Below are 18,266 nucleotides of genomic sequence, written 5' to 3'. Positions count from 1 at the left end.
TATATAATAGGCTCTCCCATGCATTGTCTTGGAGGAGTCCATGTTGGTGTCCAGGGAGCTAGAGTTAACTGTAGAGCAACTGACAATCTCAGACTGTTAATCTGTGCCGAAGCCCTTCATGCTTGGATTTATCGTGTGGAATATTATTAATAGCTGACGTTGACAGATTGGTGAATCAAAGATATGGATTTTTAAGCAAATTGGCAGAATCACAATTGTACTGTGTCATTCTGTACAGGCTGTTGGTGAGATTAATCTGTTCGATGCAGCTCTGTGTTGCATCTTGTCCTATTTATCCTGACAAACTGCACATAAAACATGGTGCACACCCATAAAAACCTGTCAGGTGCAACCATTTGAAAACAGATCATGTCTGAGCGTGTTCTGTTCACAAAGATCCGTGAACATCCGGGGTAGAATAGGTCTTCAGCAACCCATGCTTGCCGTAAAAGGCGACTATGCTTGTTGTATGGGACGATGAACGGGATCGGGTGGTCAGGCTCACTGATTTAATTGATGCATGTCATTGTATCCCAATAGTGTGGATCGATGCTCACTGGATTGTCTGGTCCAGACTCGATTATTTACTGACCGCCGTCATATAGCTTGAATATTGCTGAGTGCGGCGTTAAATAACAAAACAACCAACTGTTCACAAAGGCTGTGAGATCAGCAGCACATGATATTAGAAGCATCTTTTCAGCAACATGTATTGGATGAATTCCATCAGAAGTCCATCTAACTGGAACCAGCAGACATTCTACAGCTCATGACATTGTTATGTGTTTACTTGAAAGCATACCCAATCACATATATAATCCTCTAAAATCAGTCTTTTAAAAACATTTTAGCCGTACCTACGTGCACACACAGAAATGTGCACGCACACGCACACACATTATTTTTTTAGATTTCATTAGGAGGGGAGAAAACAGATCAATCAAGCAACTGTCGAGAATGGTCCTTATTGATTGGGATAAGATTGATGTGACCTTTGCAATTAACCCCTATTTCAGTCTCATGACTTCACTTGACCTTGACAATTTGGGGTGACCTTTTGACCAGTGTGAGGAGGATCATGGCTGAGTATCTGACAAGGGTCATGAAGCTCCTTCCTTGCTTGATAGAGAATCCCATTCCGGACAAGGGAGACAAGTTAACTTAGTCCGCACAACATTGGTATGAAAACTGATTATAATCAGAGATATTCCGACACATATCAATTCCTCATTTGAGACTTAAACATTCATACAAATCCTTCTTTCCTTCAACAATAAGATTGTGGAATAACCTAACAATAAATGTTTGTAATTGTGCTAGTGTAACCTCCTTCAAATCTTGTATCTCAAAACAACATTCATTTGCACCATCCTATTTTTGGAATGGCAAAATAAAACTTAACATTATTCACACTAAGTTATTCTATTCCACAACTTCACTCAATTTTGATTTACTGTATTTAACGTAATAAGCGCCCTGGGCGCTCTCAAAATTACAAATAGGGGGCTCTTATTAGAATATTATTTTGGTGGAAAAAACAGAGTTGAAAGATAAATGTACATTGTTTACATTGATCATTCGGAAGGGGTGCTAATTGGGAGTGTTCACTAGCCAATATATCAGCAAAAATCGCCCTGGGCGCTTATTAGAGCAGGGGCTTATTATGTCGAATATTGTATACAAAATAGGCATAAAAACTGACCCAAAATTTGCTCCTGCAGCAACTTCATAGAAAAAATTTTCCATTATTTGTTTGAATGTCCAGTATATACTAGTCAAAGAGAACAACTTATATTAACATTAAGACGCATACTTAGAAGAAACACAAGTGTACCCATCAATGTGAAACTATTGTTGGTGGGAAGTGCAGGCCTATCAACAAGCCATAACATAAATATAGAATACTAAACGTTGAGCTCCCGTGTAATACCAATTTTATGAACCGAGTGAATAGCTTTGGTATCTGATGAGCCAGATACCACAACTATTCACGAGTTTCATAAAATTGGTTTTACACAGGGGCAAGTTTAGTATTTTATTTATTGCTTGGCATTTATAACGATGTTAGAATTATACTGTTGAGTGTGAATAGGCTGACACCTAAACGATCCTAGGCATAATCCAATTGAGTTTAACAGAATAATACTTCAAACAAAGTTATGAATTTAATACCATACAATGGTCAACCTTTAGAATTCAGGCATCCGTTCCACAAAATTTTCGTAGCACTAAGGTTATCGCAACTCACATACTTTAACTTAGACTAACGACTGTCGTTGCGCTACAATACGATCACCTTGTGGAATGGGGCCTTGCACCTCAAAGTTTACAATCACGTCACAATACCCGATGACGTATTTAGTGGAATTTTGAATTATTCAGAATCATACATAAATACATACATCATTCAGAATCATACATAAATACATACATCATTTAAAAAATCATACATAAAATCACAAAGGTATTTTCCCGGCTTATTTACAGTTTGCTGTCATTAGAACAGAATCACAGATCTGCCTCAGTGAAGCCATCACGTATGTAAACACCCAGGAGAGGGTGTCCTAAGTACGATAACTTGATCCTTTTCCATTTGTGAATAAAATATGTTTGAACTAAGGGAGATAAGTGGGTTCTTGGTAGATGTCTGACTATAGTCTGAGGGAGAGGTTATCTGTTAATGATTGGAAGATGGTACAAATGACCTCAACTAGAGGTGTAACTCTGAATGCCAATGTCATTTTTACAAAGCGATGTCTTAATGTTTTGGCAGTTTACTGCTTGATTGGCATTCTAGAGAGTTGGTGAGTAAATTAGAAAACGTACATCTTTATTGATAAATTTTCTGGTTTATTGCATTTAGCAACGTTTCGATGTAGATTTTACACCGTTATCCACTCAAGGATGTGAAAAGGTTATATTAGGTGAATGTTTTCAATCCTCGCCTGTCTCTCTGAGTGAGTCGGATGCTCACAAAAATGTCAATATTCAGCCCTATACGAGACAACAACTCGTAAGTGCTTCCTTACAGTGAAGTTTGAACACTCCACCATGCTCACAATAAGACACTTGCTTCTAAGTCAGACTAACACATGATGATGATGATGATGATGATGATGATGATTCTACAATGCCAATCTAAGAATTTGAGAATTCTTGTGTTTCAGTCTAAACTAAATTGATTACCTTGTAGATTAAAGAATTTTTCTGAAAAGTATGCGAGCTGTAGCAAATTTTGCCTAAAATCGCTTTGCCATGTCACGACAGCCTGAACGTGTTTTAGCAATCATGAGTGCCTTTGTGTAGAATATATGTCTCAGGGGGATTCATCAGCCCACACACTGATGTTTGGTGATGGCGTTGTAGGGGTGACTTAAAACTGTATTGCACTGATAACAGGACCATTAAAGAGGAGGAACATTCATGTTTAGTTTAACATTATTGCAATAAATGCAGCATCTAAATGTCTCTGAATTTTAAACATAACAACATTTGAAAAAATCCCAATTTTAAACTGACTATTGTTTAATATGTTGGTACAATGTGTGAAGCTTATTTCTGGTGTCCCCACTATGATACTGCTGAAATATATTACTAAAGGTGGCATAAAGACTCACTCACTCACTCACTCACTCACTCACTCACTCACTCACTCACTCACTCGTTTTCTGTTACATTTCCCTTTTAGAAGTGACAGACATGTTTTCCGTCATAGTTCCCTTTTAAAAATGACAGACATGTTTTCCGTCATAGTTCCCTTTTAAAAATGACAGACATGTTTTCCGTCATAGTTCCCTTTTAGAACTGACAGATATGTTTTCCGTCATAGTTCCCTTTTAGAACTGACAGACATGTTTTCCGTCATAGTTCCCTTTTAGAAGTGACAGACATGTTATCCATTACAGTGTCTTTTAGAAGTGACAGACATGTTATCCGTTACAGTTTTCCTTTAGAACTGACAGTCATATTATCCGTTACAGTCCTCTTTTAAAAATGACCGACATATTGTCTGTTACAGTTCCCTTTTAGAAGTCACCGAAATGTTTTCCGTTACAGTTTACAGTTACTGTTAGAGGACCATTGCACTGCAGGGTGTTCTGAACACATTTTAGTAGTGTAATACAATTACCCCGGATCCTAACGTTGATACCTCCTTCAATCGCTGACACTAATGGTCAAGCAGAACAGTAAGTGGATAAACCAGACCAGGCTTTGGTGTGATTGCGCAGATTATCCAACTCCAACTGACCAATGGGCTGTCATTATCAGCCTCTAACTGACCAATGAGCTGTAGGTCAGCTGACATGCAACTCATCCAGGTAATGGGGACGCACTGTTATAGAAACTGTTAAATCTGTGTTTGTCTGGTCAATACTTTGTTGCTAGGCATTGCTAGAAACTGAAGCTGATCACCTGTCCAGCTGTCTGGCTCGGAGACAAAACAACAAGTGTCACATCACCTCCGTTATTGTGACATATGGCTGTTGGATTCTGTCATGTCAATAAATAATGTGTCTATGTTGCACTGGATGGACTTAATATACTACTAAAAAGAAGTTAAGGAACACCTGAATTTTTTACATTACTAATGTTAAATGTATCTGGCATGAAAAAAATATTACATAAAAATATTACATAAAAATATTACATGAAATAGCAGGGTCTGGCATGAAAAGATATTACATAAAATAGCAGGGTCAGCAAGCTATGATACAGCCCCAAGACCAACCTTCCTACCCCCCTCCCCCAATTAACAAATGACCAGTCCTTAATATATATATATATATGTGTGTGTGTATGTAAACTCTGAAGGGGGTCAGACAAAGGCTTTGTTGTTGTTCAGATTAAAATAAAAAATGCAGCAAAGAGGGTTTGGGTGAGCCTGGCACAGTCAGGCTGGTTAGGCTCATCATCACCTCAGGGCCCTTGCCCCCTCTACTCACAGCCCAGACAGCGAATGGGACTTCTCCCAGGAATCGCTGCCAAGTCAAACCCACCCAGAACTTTTCGGAGAATGTGAAGATGCCCAAACACTGTAGCTTTCTGCATTACCCAGATTGTCAGACGGGCTGTATTCCTGGTAGCAAACCCAGTGTCAGGTATATTTCCCATCACAGATTCTTTCAGTGACACATTTTGCAATTCATCACATTGCATGTTGTTCTTGTTGTTGTTTCTGTTCTCTTTTCTTGATGTTGTGAAGTTTAAGATGCCATTTTGAAAATGGAAGTGATATGTAGTCATATTACCAAATAATCTTGATGAACAAATTGGTAATCCCCAAGTCCCATTGCCATTTGTTGGCTGGGCATGTAAGATCGAGCTATGGCCTGTATCCATTGAAAATTGTTTTCAATAAAATGTGTTTCATAACATCCTCCATATTTTCAATTTTTTGTTTTACAGGAACCATGTGCGATCTGAGGACGATGACAGTGATAGTGACTATGACCTTGACCTTGACAGCTACCAACCAATTCGACCTCTGTACAGTGACCATGAGGTCATGATCATAACCCCCAAGGTCGCATCTCTGAACCATCATTGGCTACAGTGTATGAACCACGGGACGACGATGGTGAGATGGGAGGAGGACGGAGGACGGTCCTGTATGTGCTATCTCCGACTAGAGATCGACAATGCCACGTTAACCTGGCGGAAGCCATCGTGGAGTGCCCGACGGGCTGGGAACACCACGCCGGATTATGTCCTGAAGGGTGAAGTGGAGAGCAATGGGTCGCAGATCCTCTGTGCTCGCCACACAACTGGTGAGGAAGTCTGTGATAACCTGGAGGAGGGCTATATTGATGTGACTGTCATCAAAGAGGTGTACTTCGACGATGAAACTGTTGATCTTGCTGCTGTTTCCAAGCGCCATGGCTTGGAGGATATTAGCCATGAACACAACTGTATTACCATTCTGTATGGAACATACCTGTCGGAGAACCGGAAGTTGTGGTTCATTGCTCCTGCACACACTGCCAAGATCTGGTACCATGGTCTCAAGTGTCTTGTTCGGGCCTCCCATAAACTACAGTACCAGACTGACAAGAAGCTCCAGTGGTTAAAGCAGCAGTACCTTCAGCTGTACTATGACTCGGAGAAGTGTCAGGGACCGACACCTGCTGAGGCCATCAAGGTAGGTGTCCACATTGTCACACTCACATGTCTAGCAAGGGAAGGCAAACTGTAGAAGTATCAAGGGTCGAATAGGTCAGTGCAGGTGTCTTGTGTGTTAGACCTACAACCTGAAGCAGTCACTGTAAGTGTCCTGTGTGTTAGACCTAAAACCTGAAGCAGTCAGTGCAGGTGTCTTGTGTGTTAGAGCTGAAAACTGAAGCAGTCACTGTAGGTGTCTTGTGTGTTAGAGCTGAAACCTGAAGCAGTCAGTGCAGGTGTCTTGTGTGTTAGATCTAAAACCTGAAGCAGTCAGCACAAGTGTCTTGTGTGTTAGACCTAAAACCTGAAGCAGTCAGTGCAGGTGTCTTGTGTGTTAGACCTAAAACCTGAAGCAGTCGGTACAGGTGTCTTCTGTGTTAGAGATGAAACCTGAAGCAATCAGTGCAGGTGTCTTGTGTGTTAGAGCTGAAACCTGAAGCAGTCACTGTAGGTGTCTAGTGTGTTAGAGCTGACACCTGAAGCAGTCTGTGCAGGTGTCTTGTGTGTTAGACCTAAACCTGAAGCAGTCAGTGCAGGTGTCTTGTGTGTTAGAGATGAAACCTGAAGCAGTCAGTGCAGGTGTCTTGTGTGTTAGAGCTGAAACCTGAAGCAATCAGTGCAGGTGTCTTGAGTGTTAGAGATGAAACCTGAAGCAGTCAGTGCAGGTGTCGTGTGTGTTAGAGCTGAAACCTGAAGCAGTCAGTGCAGGTGTCGTGTGTGTTAGAGCTGAAACCTGAAGCAGTCAGTGCAGGTGTCTTGAGTGTCAGAGATGAAACCTGAAGCAGTCAGTGCAGGTGTCTTGTGTGTTAGAGCTGAAACCTGAAGCAGACAATGTGGGTGTCTAATTAAGGGCTAAAACTGGAAGTAGTCAGTGTATGAGTCTTGTGTCAAGGGCTGAACAAGGCTGAAGCGATCAAAGACCACTTTTGGAAAATGCATATCTGCAAACACTCTGTGTCTACCATCCGCTGACTAGCTGATTCAGACTCTGGAGGGCTATCAGAAATCTGGATTGTCTGAGGTAGTCAAAATTATTGTACATCAATTCCATAATGTTATTCGTGTAATTAGGAGACAGTGATTCTTGATAACACCAACTACATACAGTCAAATATATCATGGTGGTATGCTATCAGATTACACTGACGCCCACTTGCCTTAACATCAGAAATATGATTTACCAACTTTTGATAATGCAAGTTGATGGATAGGTTAAGGGGGAAACAAATCTAGATAGATGGACTTAAAAGTAGGGATGGTAATATTTTGAAGCTGCTGCTCCAGCAAATAGATACAATGGATAAGAAATGATTGTCATTTTCCAATGCTGTGTTTCGCCCACAGTATCGACCAGTGTCCAGCACACACAGCAGCATATTTCCTATATAAGATATCCAATGATAACAGGCTATAGTTTAAGGGACCAGAAACTAGATATTTTTTTCTAATTGAAACTATGAGAATAAATATTGATAAGGAAAAGAATTTATGGATGTCAACTTCTTTATTATCAGGGCACATGTTATTTATTTTCTAAAAGCACCTTCCAAGAATGTAATTTTTATGATAGGCAATAATTTTTTTTCAACAGTCTGAACCATAATTACTCTTTTCGCAAATTTTCAGGTACAATTTATTTTTCGATTAAATCACAGGCGCCCCATGAATATCAAATGATCGGTCCCTTACTACCCTGGAGCCTTCAGAGAACAGTCATCAGCAATCAGACGAGTGCAGTTAGGCTATGAATTAGTTCTTGTCCGTCAAGGTAATCAGTTAGTATTGTAACTGAATTCCCCTCCCCAGGGTCAGGTTGACCGGCAGTAGTATCGTCAAAGTGGGAGTTTTACACAGGACTTGTTGTTCAGATGGTGCTAAACGTATCACTCTCCTGGCGTCATGGGAGTGTGGAATCGGTGTTGTTTTTGTGGAGAAAGTGTAGAAGGATATTTTATTGATCAAGATCAGGTTCATCCTGGTGCTGAGTCAGATGTTATGGTGAAGGTAATCCGTGCTGCAAATAACATTCATGACGGCCCAACATCCATGACGGCCCGACATCCATGACAGTTTAATTCCATCAAGGACGGGTGAAATTAAGTTTTATTGTAGACGGTCTATTTTCTATAATTTTCAATTTAAATTTTTTTTTTTTTTTTTAAATATTCCAAGTCCAATTGTAGCCAAATACTGTATTCCTGTATTTTATTCATCAAGGAATACATTTATGTAGTGAAGTCCTTTCCCAGGTTGGTTGTACACAACTACAAGGACTGGTAGGAATTTTCATGTAGCCAATCCTCAGTGGTCCAGGGGGAATTTATTTCAAGTCTGCAAGCCTGATGTACTGAATGAAAAGGGCAAGCTGTTTACAGTTAACTACATTTATAAAGAACACGCTTATAAGGAACTGATGGATATAACGAACTGTGTTCTAAGTTTCGGCCTTTCGTTGTATATTTAATCATATAAAATTAATCGAAAAATCAAGCTGCTTTTTGGTACCGGCCTTTCTCTGTATGTTTAATCCTGTAAAATTGATGGATATAGTGAACTCACCTTGTGGTCCTGTGTGTACTCTGTCAACGACAATGTTTATGTTTATCACAAACTGCTTATCTCTGAGCTGCTCGTGGGTCCCTAACAGCCTATCAAAACATCTGCGGCTACGTGCGGCTGTTCAAAAAGGTAATAAACAAATGCATGTGCATATGATTAACTGGGTAAAGTAATGACACCTTGTCCTCAATTTACACCCTCAAATAACAATAGTAAAACCATGATTATAGCCTTTGGAGGGGATATGTTCTGTCTATAAAATGTGACGGTGAGAGTGAGGAAATTCAGTCAAAATACTTTTTACCGAACTACAATTATATCAAAGTAAAATTAGTGGTACCTTTGAGTTCATTATAACCATAATTTAGTGTATAATGTTCACCAAGTGATCAGTGTCCACTCGACTTGAAAGCCAATCTCAGCTCCCTAAGATGTATACAACCCATGCTGCCTATTAATGCTAGAAGGTTAACAGTCATATTAGCCATCTCCTACCGGGTACCCATTCACTGCTGGGTGATCAGAGGCATATTTCAAACAAAGTCACTTGCCTAAGGAGACACCACATGAAACATATGCTTCAGTGTTGGGCAGGACCAAAGCCCTGGAAACTATCAGGAGTCAGGCTAACGAACAATCCAAGTACTCTCCGAACCAGCAGTGCTTAACTTCACCTGATTTGTCCAATTGTACACAGGACCCCATGCCATCACAACAGTATTGCCTCAACAATATCCTATCTGAATTAGTGGTTACATCATATAAATGTATATCAGTGCAGGGACCCGTTGCACCAAGCGATCGTAGCGGTAAGACCACATATGCCATCACAACAGTATTGCCACAACAATATCCTATCTGAAATAGTGGTTACATCATATAAATGTATATCAGTGCAGGGACCCGTTGCACCAAGCGATCGTAGCGCTAAGACCCCATGCCATCACAACAGTATTGACTGAACAAAATCCTATCTGAATTAGTGGTTACATCATATAAATGTATATCAGTGCAGGGACCCGTTGCACCAAGCGATCGTAGCGGTAAGACCACATGCCATCACAACAGTATTGCCTCAACAAAATCCTATCTGAATTAGTGGTTACATCATGTAAATGTATATCAGTGCAGGGATCTGTTCCACCAAGGGATCGTAGCGGTAAGACCACATGCCATCACAACAGTATTGCCTCAACAAAATCCTATCTGAATTAGTGGTTACATCATGTAAATGTATATCAGTGCAGGGATCTGTTCCACCAAGGGATCGTAGCGGTAAGACCACATGCCATCACAACAGTATTGCCTCAACAAAATCCTATCTGAATTAGTGGTTACATCATGTAAATGTATATCAGTGCAGGGACCCGTTGCACCAAGCGATCGTAGCGCCAGGACCACATGCCATCACAACAGTATTGCCTCAACAATATCCTATCTGAATTAGTGGTTACATCATGTAAATGTATATCAGTGCAGGGACCCGTTGCACCAAGCGATCGTAGCGCTAAGACTACATGCCATCACAACAGTATTGCCTCAACAATATCCAATCTGAATTAGTGGTTACATCATATAAATGTATATCAGTGCAGGGACCCGTTGCACCAAGCGATCGTAGCGCTAAGACCACATGCCATCACAACAGTATTGCCTCAACAATATCCTATCCGAATTAGTGGTTACATCATGTTAATGAATATCAGTGTAGGGGCCTGTTCCACCAAGCGATCGTAGCGCTAAGACGATCGTAACTCCCATACTTTAACATTGGCTTACGACTGTCACAGGGCTACGATCGCTTTGGGGAACGTTGCCCAGGTACCCAAGACAAAATTGGTGAGATCGGAGAGTAAATGAGCACAGCAGGCCATGTTTTTTTCAACCGATGCCAGAAATAGCCTGATCCGACATTGGTGTATTTAATTTGCTGAATTTATCAGAAGCATTACAAGGCACATGTGTACCCAGCTGAATGCCATACAGACTGCAATATCCCCTTATCACTGAGACTGGAAACACCATGTTGGCACATGACAGATAGTGGAGTATTTCAACACCATCACATAAACGGATTATTGTTGTGAAATTCTGTGGGCGAGGCTTTCTGACGCTTCTTTGCAGTACTATGTCAGATTTGAAGCAGCCATAGTACTGTGTCGGATTTGAAGCAATGATAGTACTGTGTCAGTATTGAAGCAAGAATAGTACTGTCTCATTATTGAATCAAGAATAGTACTGTGTCAGTATTGAAGCAATAATAGTACTGTGTCAGTATTGAAGTAATATTACTGTGTCAGATTTGAAGCAATAATATTACTTTGTCTGTATTGAAGCAATAACAGTACCGTGTCAGTATTGAAGCAATAATAGTACTGTGTCAGTATTGAAGCAATAATATTTCTGTGTCAGTATTGAAGCAAGAATAGTACTGTGTCACTATTGAAGCAATAACAGTACTGTGTCAGTATTGAAGCAATAACAGTACTGTGTCAGTATTGAATCAAGAATAGTACTGTGTCAGTATTGAAGCAATAACAGTTCTGTGTCAGTATTGAAGCAATAACAGTACTGTGTCAGTATTGAAGCAATAATAGTACTGTGTCAGTATTGAAGCAATAACAGTACTGTGTCAGTATTGAAGCAATAACAGTACTGTGTCAGTATTGAAGCAAGAATAGTACTGTGTCAGTATTAAAGCAAGAATAGTACTGTGTCAGTATTGAAGCAATATTACTGTGTCAGATTTGAAGCAATAATAGTACTGTGTCAGTATTGAAGCAACAGTTCAACACTGATTCACAAATCAATGCGTTAATAGTGAGTGAGTTGGGTTTAACACTGCTGTGAACATTAATCCAGTTATGTCACAGAGTATCAGCAGGTCTCAGACATTCACCACTTTGGTGAAACCCTTGAGCACAGCCAAGTCTGGTGCTGACAAACCTAGAAACACAATCAGGTCAAACCAGGATTCAAATACACAATCCGAGGTTTCTGACATATGCTAAGGGATGCAACTCTGCACTGAGAAATTGCGGAGGCTCAGAAAACTGGGCCACCCATGCCTTGGTAACAGACCTAAACACGAGTACACTCATTGTCATGACGACATGCTTAAACATCAGCCAATAGGCTGCCCCCTCTAGTCTTACAAGACACATGGAAAATCTTTTGATATCGACTATATCAACATGAAATCCTTGATAGGCATTTAGAAGTTGGGAAAACCAGAATCCATGACACTATTTATGGATAGCAACTTCTATTAGTCTTTGTCACGACGTCTCAGAGCTACTTCTTGCTCCTTCATCAGGTGAATGCTTAGTGAGTGCATAGAGTTTGTATATATATTTATATAAATCATGATATACACCTCTATGCACTCACTAAGCATTCACCTGATGAAGGAGCAAGAAGTAGCACTGAAATGTCGTGACAAAGAATTAGAGATGTTGCTATCCATAAATAGTGTCATGGATTCATGTTTCATCATGAGTCAATGGAAATTTAAGACCCTGAGGCTTGCCCAGGAGGTATATTGACGAGTGCCCAAAACCATCTTCCTACTTTTGTAGTTTCTGTTAGGGCTGGGACGGGTAACTCGGGTACTCGGGTGGGGTGGTTCCTGAGTAGGACATCATCTTGTGACTACCTGGACTACCTGGTTTTAACGCCGCTTTTAACAGTATTCCAGTTATATCACGGCATGGCAACTTTATGTGGGAGGAAAGTCCGAAGTGATGCAGGCCTCAGACGTTTACCACTTCGGTGAAATCCACGAGCACGGGTATGGTGCTGACAAACCTAGAAACATAATCGGGGCGAACCGGGATTCAAACCCACCATCATTCTACATGTGTGTCTAAGTGCATTTTGATATGACTACAGTAAAACTAGTCCCAATCGGACATTTTGTACCCATCTCTTGAGACCTACAGCGGGTACCCAGGTAGGGTCGGGTAATAGGGGATTGGGTACCCGAGTAGTAAATTTGGACTCGTCCCAGCACTAGTTTGTAAACTTTAGTAATCAGTATCTTGAGAGTAACAAATAAAGCTAACCTGGTGAGCTTCAGTGGCAGAGAGATTACTGATGTCATTTGGTTGGTTTGTTGTTTAGCACCGCATTCAGCAATATTCCAGCTTTATGACGGCGGTCTGTAAATAATCAAGTCTGGACCAGACAATCCAGTGATTAATGTCATGAGCATCGATCCATGCAATTGGGATCGAGGACATGCACCAACCAAGTCAGAAAGCCTGACCACACGATCCCATTAGTCGCCTCTAACGACAAGCATAGTCGCCTTGTACGGCAAGCATGGGTTGCTGAAGACCTATTCTACCCCGGATCTTCACGGGTCTGATGTCATTTGATTGTGATGTCATGGTAACAGATGGTCTGCACCCAAGCGATATCATCTGTTGAAGCCAGTTTTGGGTGATAAATTCATGTTATGAGATAAAATAGATCCTGTACAGCCTGTGGACCAATCAGAATGCAGGATTTATAAGTGTCCTTGTAGAATACTAATTGTGGATACCGTTACATTTTAATAGAAAACCCTAGAATGTTGTGACTCATCTTCAGATTAAAACTTTGTTGTTTACGAAACTCTAATTGCCCCTGGGGCTCAATTGAATCACCTCATGAAAAATATGGCACTGCACAAACAGATTCATATCAATAATTTACTTCTCAAGAGAATACTGTTAACTTCGAAATAATGGAATGTTAAAACTATGAAAACAAAAAACATACTGTAATTACAAACTTAATGGCATTCTTCCCATTGAAATGCTTTCGTTCGAAGACAACCTCCCTATTTAGTTACAGCGGAGTGAAATAGACACGTATCAGAATGAGCAAAGGGGTAATAGACGCAATACGACTACAAAAGTATTTCTGTTTATTGGGCTTCCACACGCTGCTGAAGTCTATCTATTTCAGGAGGCTCCAGCTTGCTGTAATTAGCGATGGAGACACGAGAGATTAGGGACTTTGTATTAAGGGAAATCATTGCGACTCTCCCATTCATTCCTCAATGACATCAGGAGTGAAAATCTAATTAATCTTGTGATTGCAGCTTGTTGTCATCGCTGATGGTGTATGAACGCAGCACAGACCAAGATACAGACGAATATGAAAGTATCGCCAGTGTCATCCCGTGGGATGGGCTGCTGGTCCATCAATATGCTGTTACTAAATCTACGCACTAATTTCCTAAAAACTGTTTCTCTAATTTACAGGGAAATAGACATGTAAAATACCAATGGCGTTTGGTCATTGACTAAGGAATTGGGCATGGTGCTTGTAACAGTTATATTTCGAGATGCAGACGAATATGAAAGTATCGCCAGTGTCATCCCATGGGATGGGCTGCTGGTCAATCAATATGCTGTTACTAAATCTACACACTAAGTTATATTTTAACTCATTAAAAGTAAATTTAAAACTATGGATCATGGGACAAAACCTATTCAGAATACTTGATTAAAATAAATTAGACTGAGTTGTATGTCATGATATACTTACAACTGTCTCTGTTTTGAATTTGACTGAGTCAGCTCTGATAATCGCAGACAAATTATCTCCCTCGTACATGAAAGTTTCGCTTACCCCTGGGGCATATGGAGACATTTAATCATGTTGCCTGAGTAATCAGTATTTGTTTTATTATTTTTCTATTTGCATTGATATTCCCAAGGAAGAATTATATGAGATCATCCAGTGATTTAGCCTTACCCTGAAACACAACTATGAAGATCAGGGTTATAATAGATCTTCTGCAACCCATGTTTGCTGTAAAAGGAGACTATGCTTGTCGTAAGAGGCGTCTAACAGGTTTTGGTGGTCAGGCTCGCTGACTTGGTTGATGCATGTCATCATATCCCAATTGCGTAGATAGATGCTCATGATATCAATCATTAGATTGTCTGGTCCAGATTTGATTATTTACAGACCGCTGTCATATAGCCTGAATATTGCTGAGTGCGGCGTTAAACAGCAAACAAAAACCAACCAAACTAAACACTGACTTGTTGTACTGCAAGTATTTGATCTAATGTTCATGTTAGTTCATGTCTGCCATGAGAAAGCAAGGCTGGTCCAGTTCTTCATGGTGCTGCAATTCACTTTGCAGAGTGACATCCCTTACTATTACCAATAACAGGTTCAAATCCTTGTTTCACCCTAATTATGTTTTTAGGTTTGTCGATCCATGAGGTCCACATCAATGTACAGTTCTCCAAAACACTACAATTCGCTGTACTGAGTTGTGTCCCTTAGGCACACCAGAAACCCATGATTGGTTTGAATCCGTTTTCACCCCAGTTATGTTTCTAGGTTTGTCAGAACCATATCCGCACTTGTGTGTTTCACCAAAGCATTAAACATCAGAGATCTGCATCACTTCGGGATTCATCCCAAGTTAAGTTGTCCATCCCTCGGATTGAAAAACATTTCAAAACAACATTAAAACTCCATCACTCCATGGAGGCTGCTGAAAAAAATAAGTAAATCTAGTGTACGAACTTATTTCATATATGGAACTGGCCACAACAAAGAATAGCATTTAACGGTGATATCCTCAAGAAAGACATCCAGCCATGGAAGATCAATACCAGCACAACATCTTGAACATTGTCAGGATTGTAATCAAATTTCTAGTTATTTAAAAAAAAATGTCAACAGTAATGAATAAATTATGGAAAATAGTTCCAGACAAGCAAAACAGGAGCCTAGCAAGGATACAGATCTGACTTCACACTCTGGTGCAGTGGTGGGTCGGCATAACACCGCTGCCACGGGCAAATTTGCATATCACGTGACCGGACTGTGTAAGATGTGACGAATCGTCACATGGCGCTGGCCTGTGGCAGAAGTACTATGCTGGTCGCATGGAACTCTGGGTAGGAGATTGGTCTGACTTATATTTTCTTGTCACTGGATGACAGGAGAGCGGCCATTTTGAGCGCTGATTCCATCTGTCACCTGGTGTCACAGACCTGCTTACACCACCATGATGGCTGATAAAAAACACTCACAAGAATCTGATCTATCTTATTTGTCACAAGACCCATTCAAAGATTTTTCCTCAAGCTCTTGGTTTGAGTCTGTGCTAAATATCTTGATCCCCAATACAAAGCAGATCGATACCGAGAGTCTTTTCTGAACTTCTTTTTGGAGAGCTTTAATTGACTTAGTTTCTGAAGGACAGATATCTGTCCCCGGGGACTGACACTAAGCTGTAAACAGTGTAATCTTATTATTCATTTCATTACATTCATGAAATTAGTGGAAAACATTATTACACTGTTTGCAGCTTGTTTTAACAAGATCTCGGCATGATGTCATTTGGTACATCACGAGTCAGAAGTGCCATCTCCCAGGCATTTCATAAAGCCTGTTTCCATGCAAAACAGTTCCGATTTCAAAATATTTTTGTCTTGAAGAATAGAAAAAAATAGGTCTTCAGTGTCAGAAGTATTTCAGTTTTGTTTGCCCTTATTTTTTGGTAAACCTTCATCTCAACGTTGTGCTTCTGTCATGACAAGATATTTTACGCTTGTGTTTTATTAAGGGAATGTTGTAAGTGTAATTATATATGTATATATGAGCACTGCATTGTTTTCAACTACTGATAATCTCTGGTTATATCTTTGTATATAAGGGGCACAGGTGACCTCGTCGTCTGGGGCTCCTCAGTTTGCTGTATGGAGTTGCATCCCTTGGACACATCAGAATCCTATGAGTGTGGGGTTGATTCCTCATTTGCCCTGAGTTTGTTTCTTTTGTTTCTAGGTTTGTCAGCACCATTATAAACCATGCTCGTGCATTCACCAAAGTGGCAAAGGTCTTTTGGTTTTGTTTGGTTTGTTGTTTAACACTGCACTGAGCAATATTCCAGCTATATGATGGTGGTTGGTAAATAATCGATTCTGGAGCAGACAATCCAGTGATTGACATCATGAGCATCAAACCATGCAATTTGGACAGATGACATGCATCAACCAAGTCAGTAAGCCTGACCACCCGATCCCATTAGTCTCCTCTTATGACAAGCATAGTCGCCTTTTACAGCAAGCATGGGTTGCTGAAGATCTATCCTACCCCGGATCTTCACAGGTCTAAGGGCAGCATCACTTTGGGCTTTCCTCCCACATCAAGCTGGAACACAGAATATGACTGGAGTACTGTTCAGAGCAGCATTAAACCCAACTCACTCACTTTTAATGTGGGGAAATACAGTGTAACCTCAATCAGGAGAGTATTGTTCACGGTGAAATCCTCCAGATAAACTACCGTTTGGAATAACAAATTATGGTAAGCTTTACCTTTTCCTTTTCACACATTGATAATCAGGGCCCTGTTCCACGAAGCCATCTTAGTGCTACGTTGATCATAAGCCTATGGTAAAGTATGGGAGTTACGACCAACTTAGCACTAAGGTCGCTTTGTGGAACAGGGCCCAGGTACCCCAGCCACATATGAGTAAGTAAGAGCATGAGAGATCGAGTATAGTTATACAATGTCTTTAGCAATAGTCAAGGGGGTCGTTGTACAAAGTGATCTTAGCGCTAAGGTGATCATGACTCTCATACCTTAACATGGACTTACAACAGTCGTAGGGCTAAGGTTGTTTTGTACAACGGCACCCTGTAATGTCAGGGTGGGGGACACCAGAAATTAGTTTCACACATGTGAGGAATCAAACCTGAGACTGATAGGTGAACAGAGACAACTCTAAATGACTGAAGTGGGTTATCCTAGCCCTGGGTTCAAGTCCCATGTAGGCACAGTCACGTCAATGTGTGACACCATTGTATGTCGATGGAATATTGCTAAGAGCATTTCAAAACCATATCTCAGTTCCAATTGGATACAAAGATTATATTCTTTCAATAATTTACAATAAATACAAGACTTGAGTGTCTGATACTCCTGAGAGAGCTCTGTTCAATTCATCTGCCATCATTAATCCATGACCAAGGGGCATCTGGTCAACAGTCTACAGTACACTCCTACAGCAGCACGTACACCACTTCCCACCTAACCTTCTCGAGAATGTGCCGCGAGCCAACAGCGCTAATAATCTCAAGTTAAATGGGGTAATTATCACTTACTGTCATATCTATCTGGACATGGGTGGACATCAATGTTTGGAAGGAGGCTTATAATGTGGACCTGGTTTGGCACAAATGTTTGGAAGAAGGGTTTGTGGACCTGGTTTGGCACCAATGTTTGGAAATCTGCTGTGGGGACCTAGATTGGCACCAGTGTTTGGAAATCAGCTGTGTGGACCTAGATTGCCACCAATCTTTGGAAATCAGCTGTGTGGACCTAGATTGGCACCAATCTTTGGAAATCTGCTGTGGGGACCTAGATTGGGACCAATCTTTGGAAATCAGCTGTGTGGACCTAGATTGGCACCAATCTTTGGAAATCTGCTGTGGGGACCTAGATTGGCACCAGTGTTTGGAAATCAGCTGTGTGGACCTAGATTGGCACCAATATTTGGAAATCAGCTATGTGGACCTAGATTG

The 18,266-nt window shown here is 40.7% G+C and overlaps 1 protein-coding gene across 1 annotated transcript in view; it reads left to right on the top strand.

Moving 5' to 3' along the window:
• LOC124138056 (1-phosphatidylinositol 4,5-bisphosphate phosphodiesterase epsilon-1-like) overlaps positions 1-18,266 on the top strand; it is a 385,123-nt gene that overhangs the window by 303,969 nt on the left and 62,888 nt on the right. Inside the window, exon 16 of the mRNA XM_046504564.2 lies at positions 5,407-6,139. Coding sequence (XP_046360520.2) covers positions 5,407-6,139 — 733 coding nt within the window. The remainder of the gene's footprint in view (positions 1-5,406; positions 6,140-18,266) is intronic.

Source organism: Haliotis rufescens, unplaced genomic scaffold (assembly GCF_023055435.1).
Source record: "Haliotis rufescens isolate VD_foot unplaced genomic scaffold, xgHalRufe1.0.p SCAF_12, whole genome shotgun sequence".
Classification (NCBI taxonomy): domain Eukaryota; kingdom Metazoa; phylum Mollusca; class Gastropoda; order Lepetellida; family Haliotidae; genus Haliotis; species Haliotis rufescens.
Note: the sequence above shows the minus strand (reverse complement) of the source record. Positions and strands in the feature narration are given on the sequence as shown.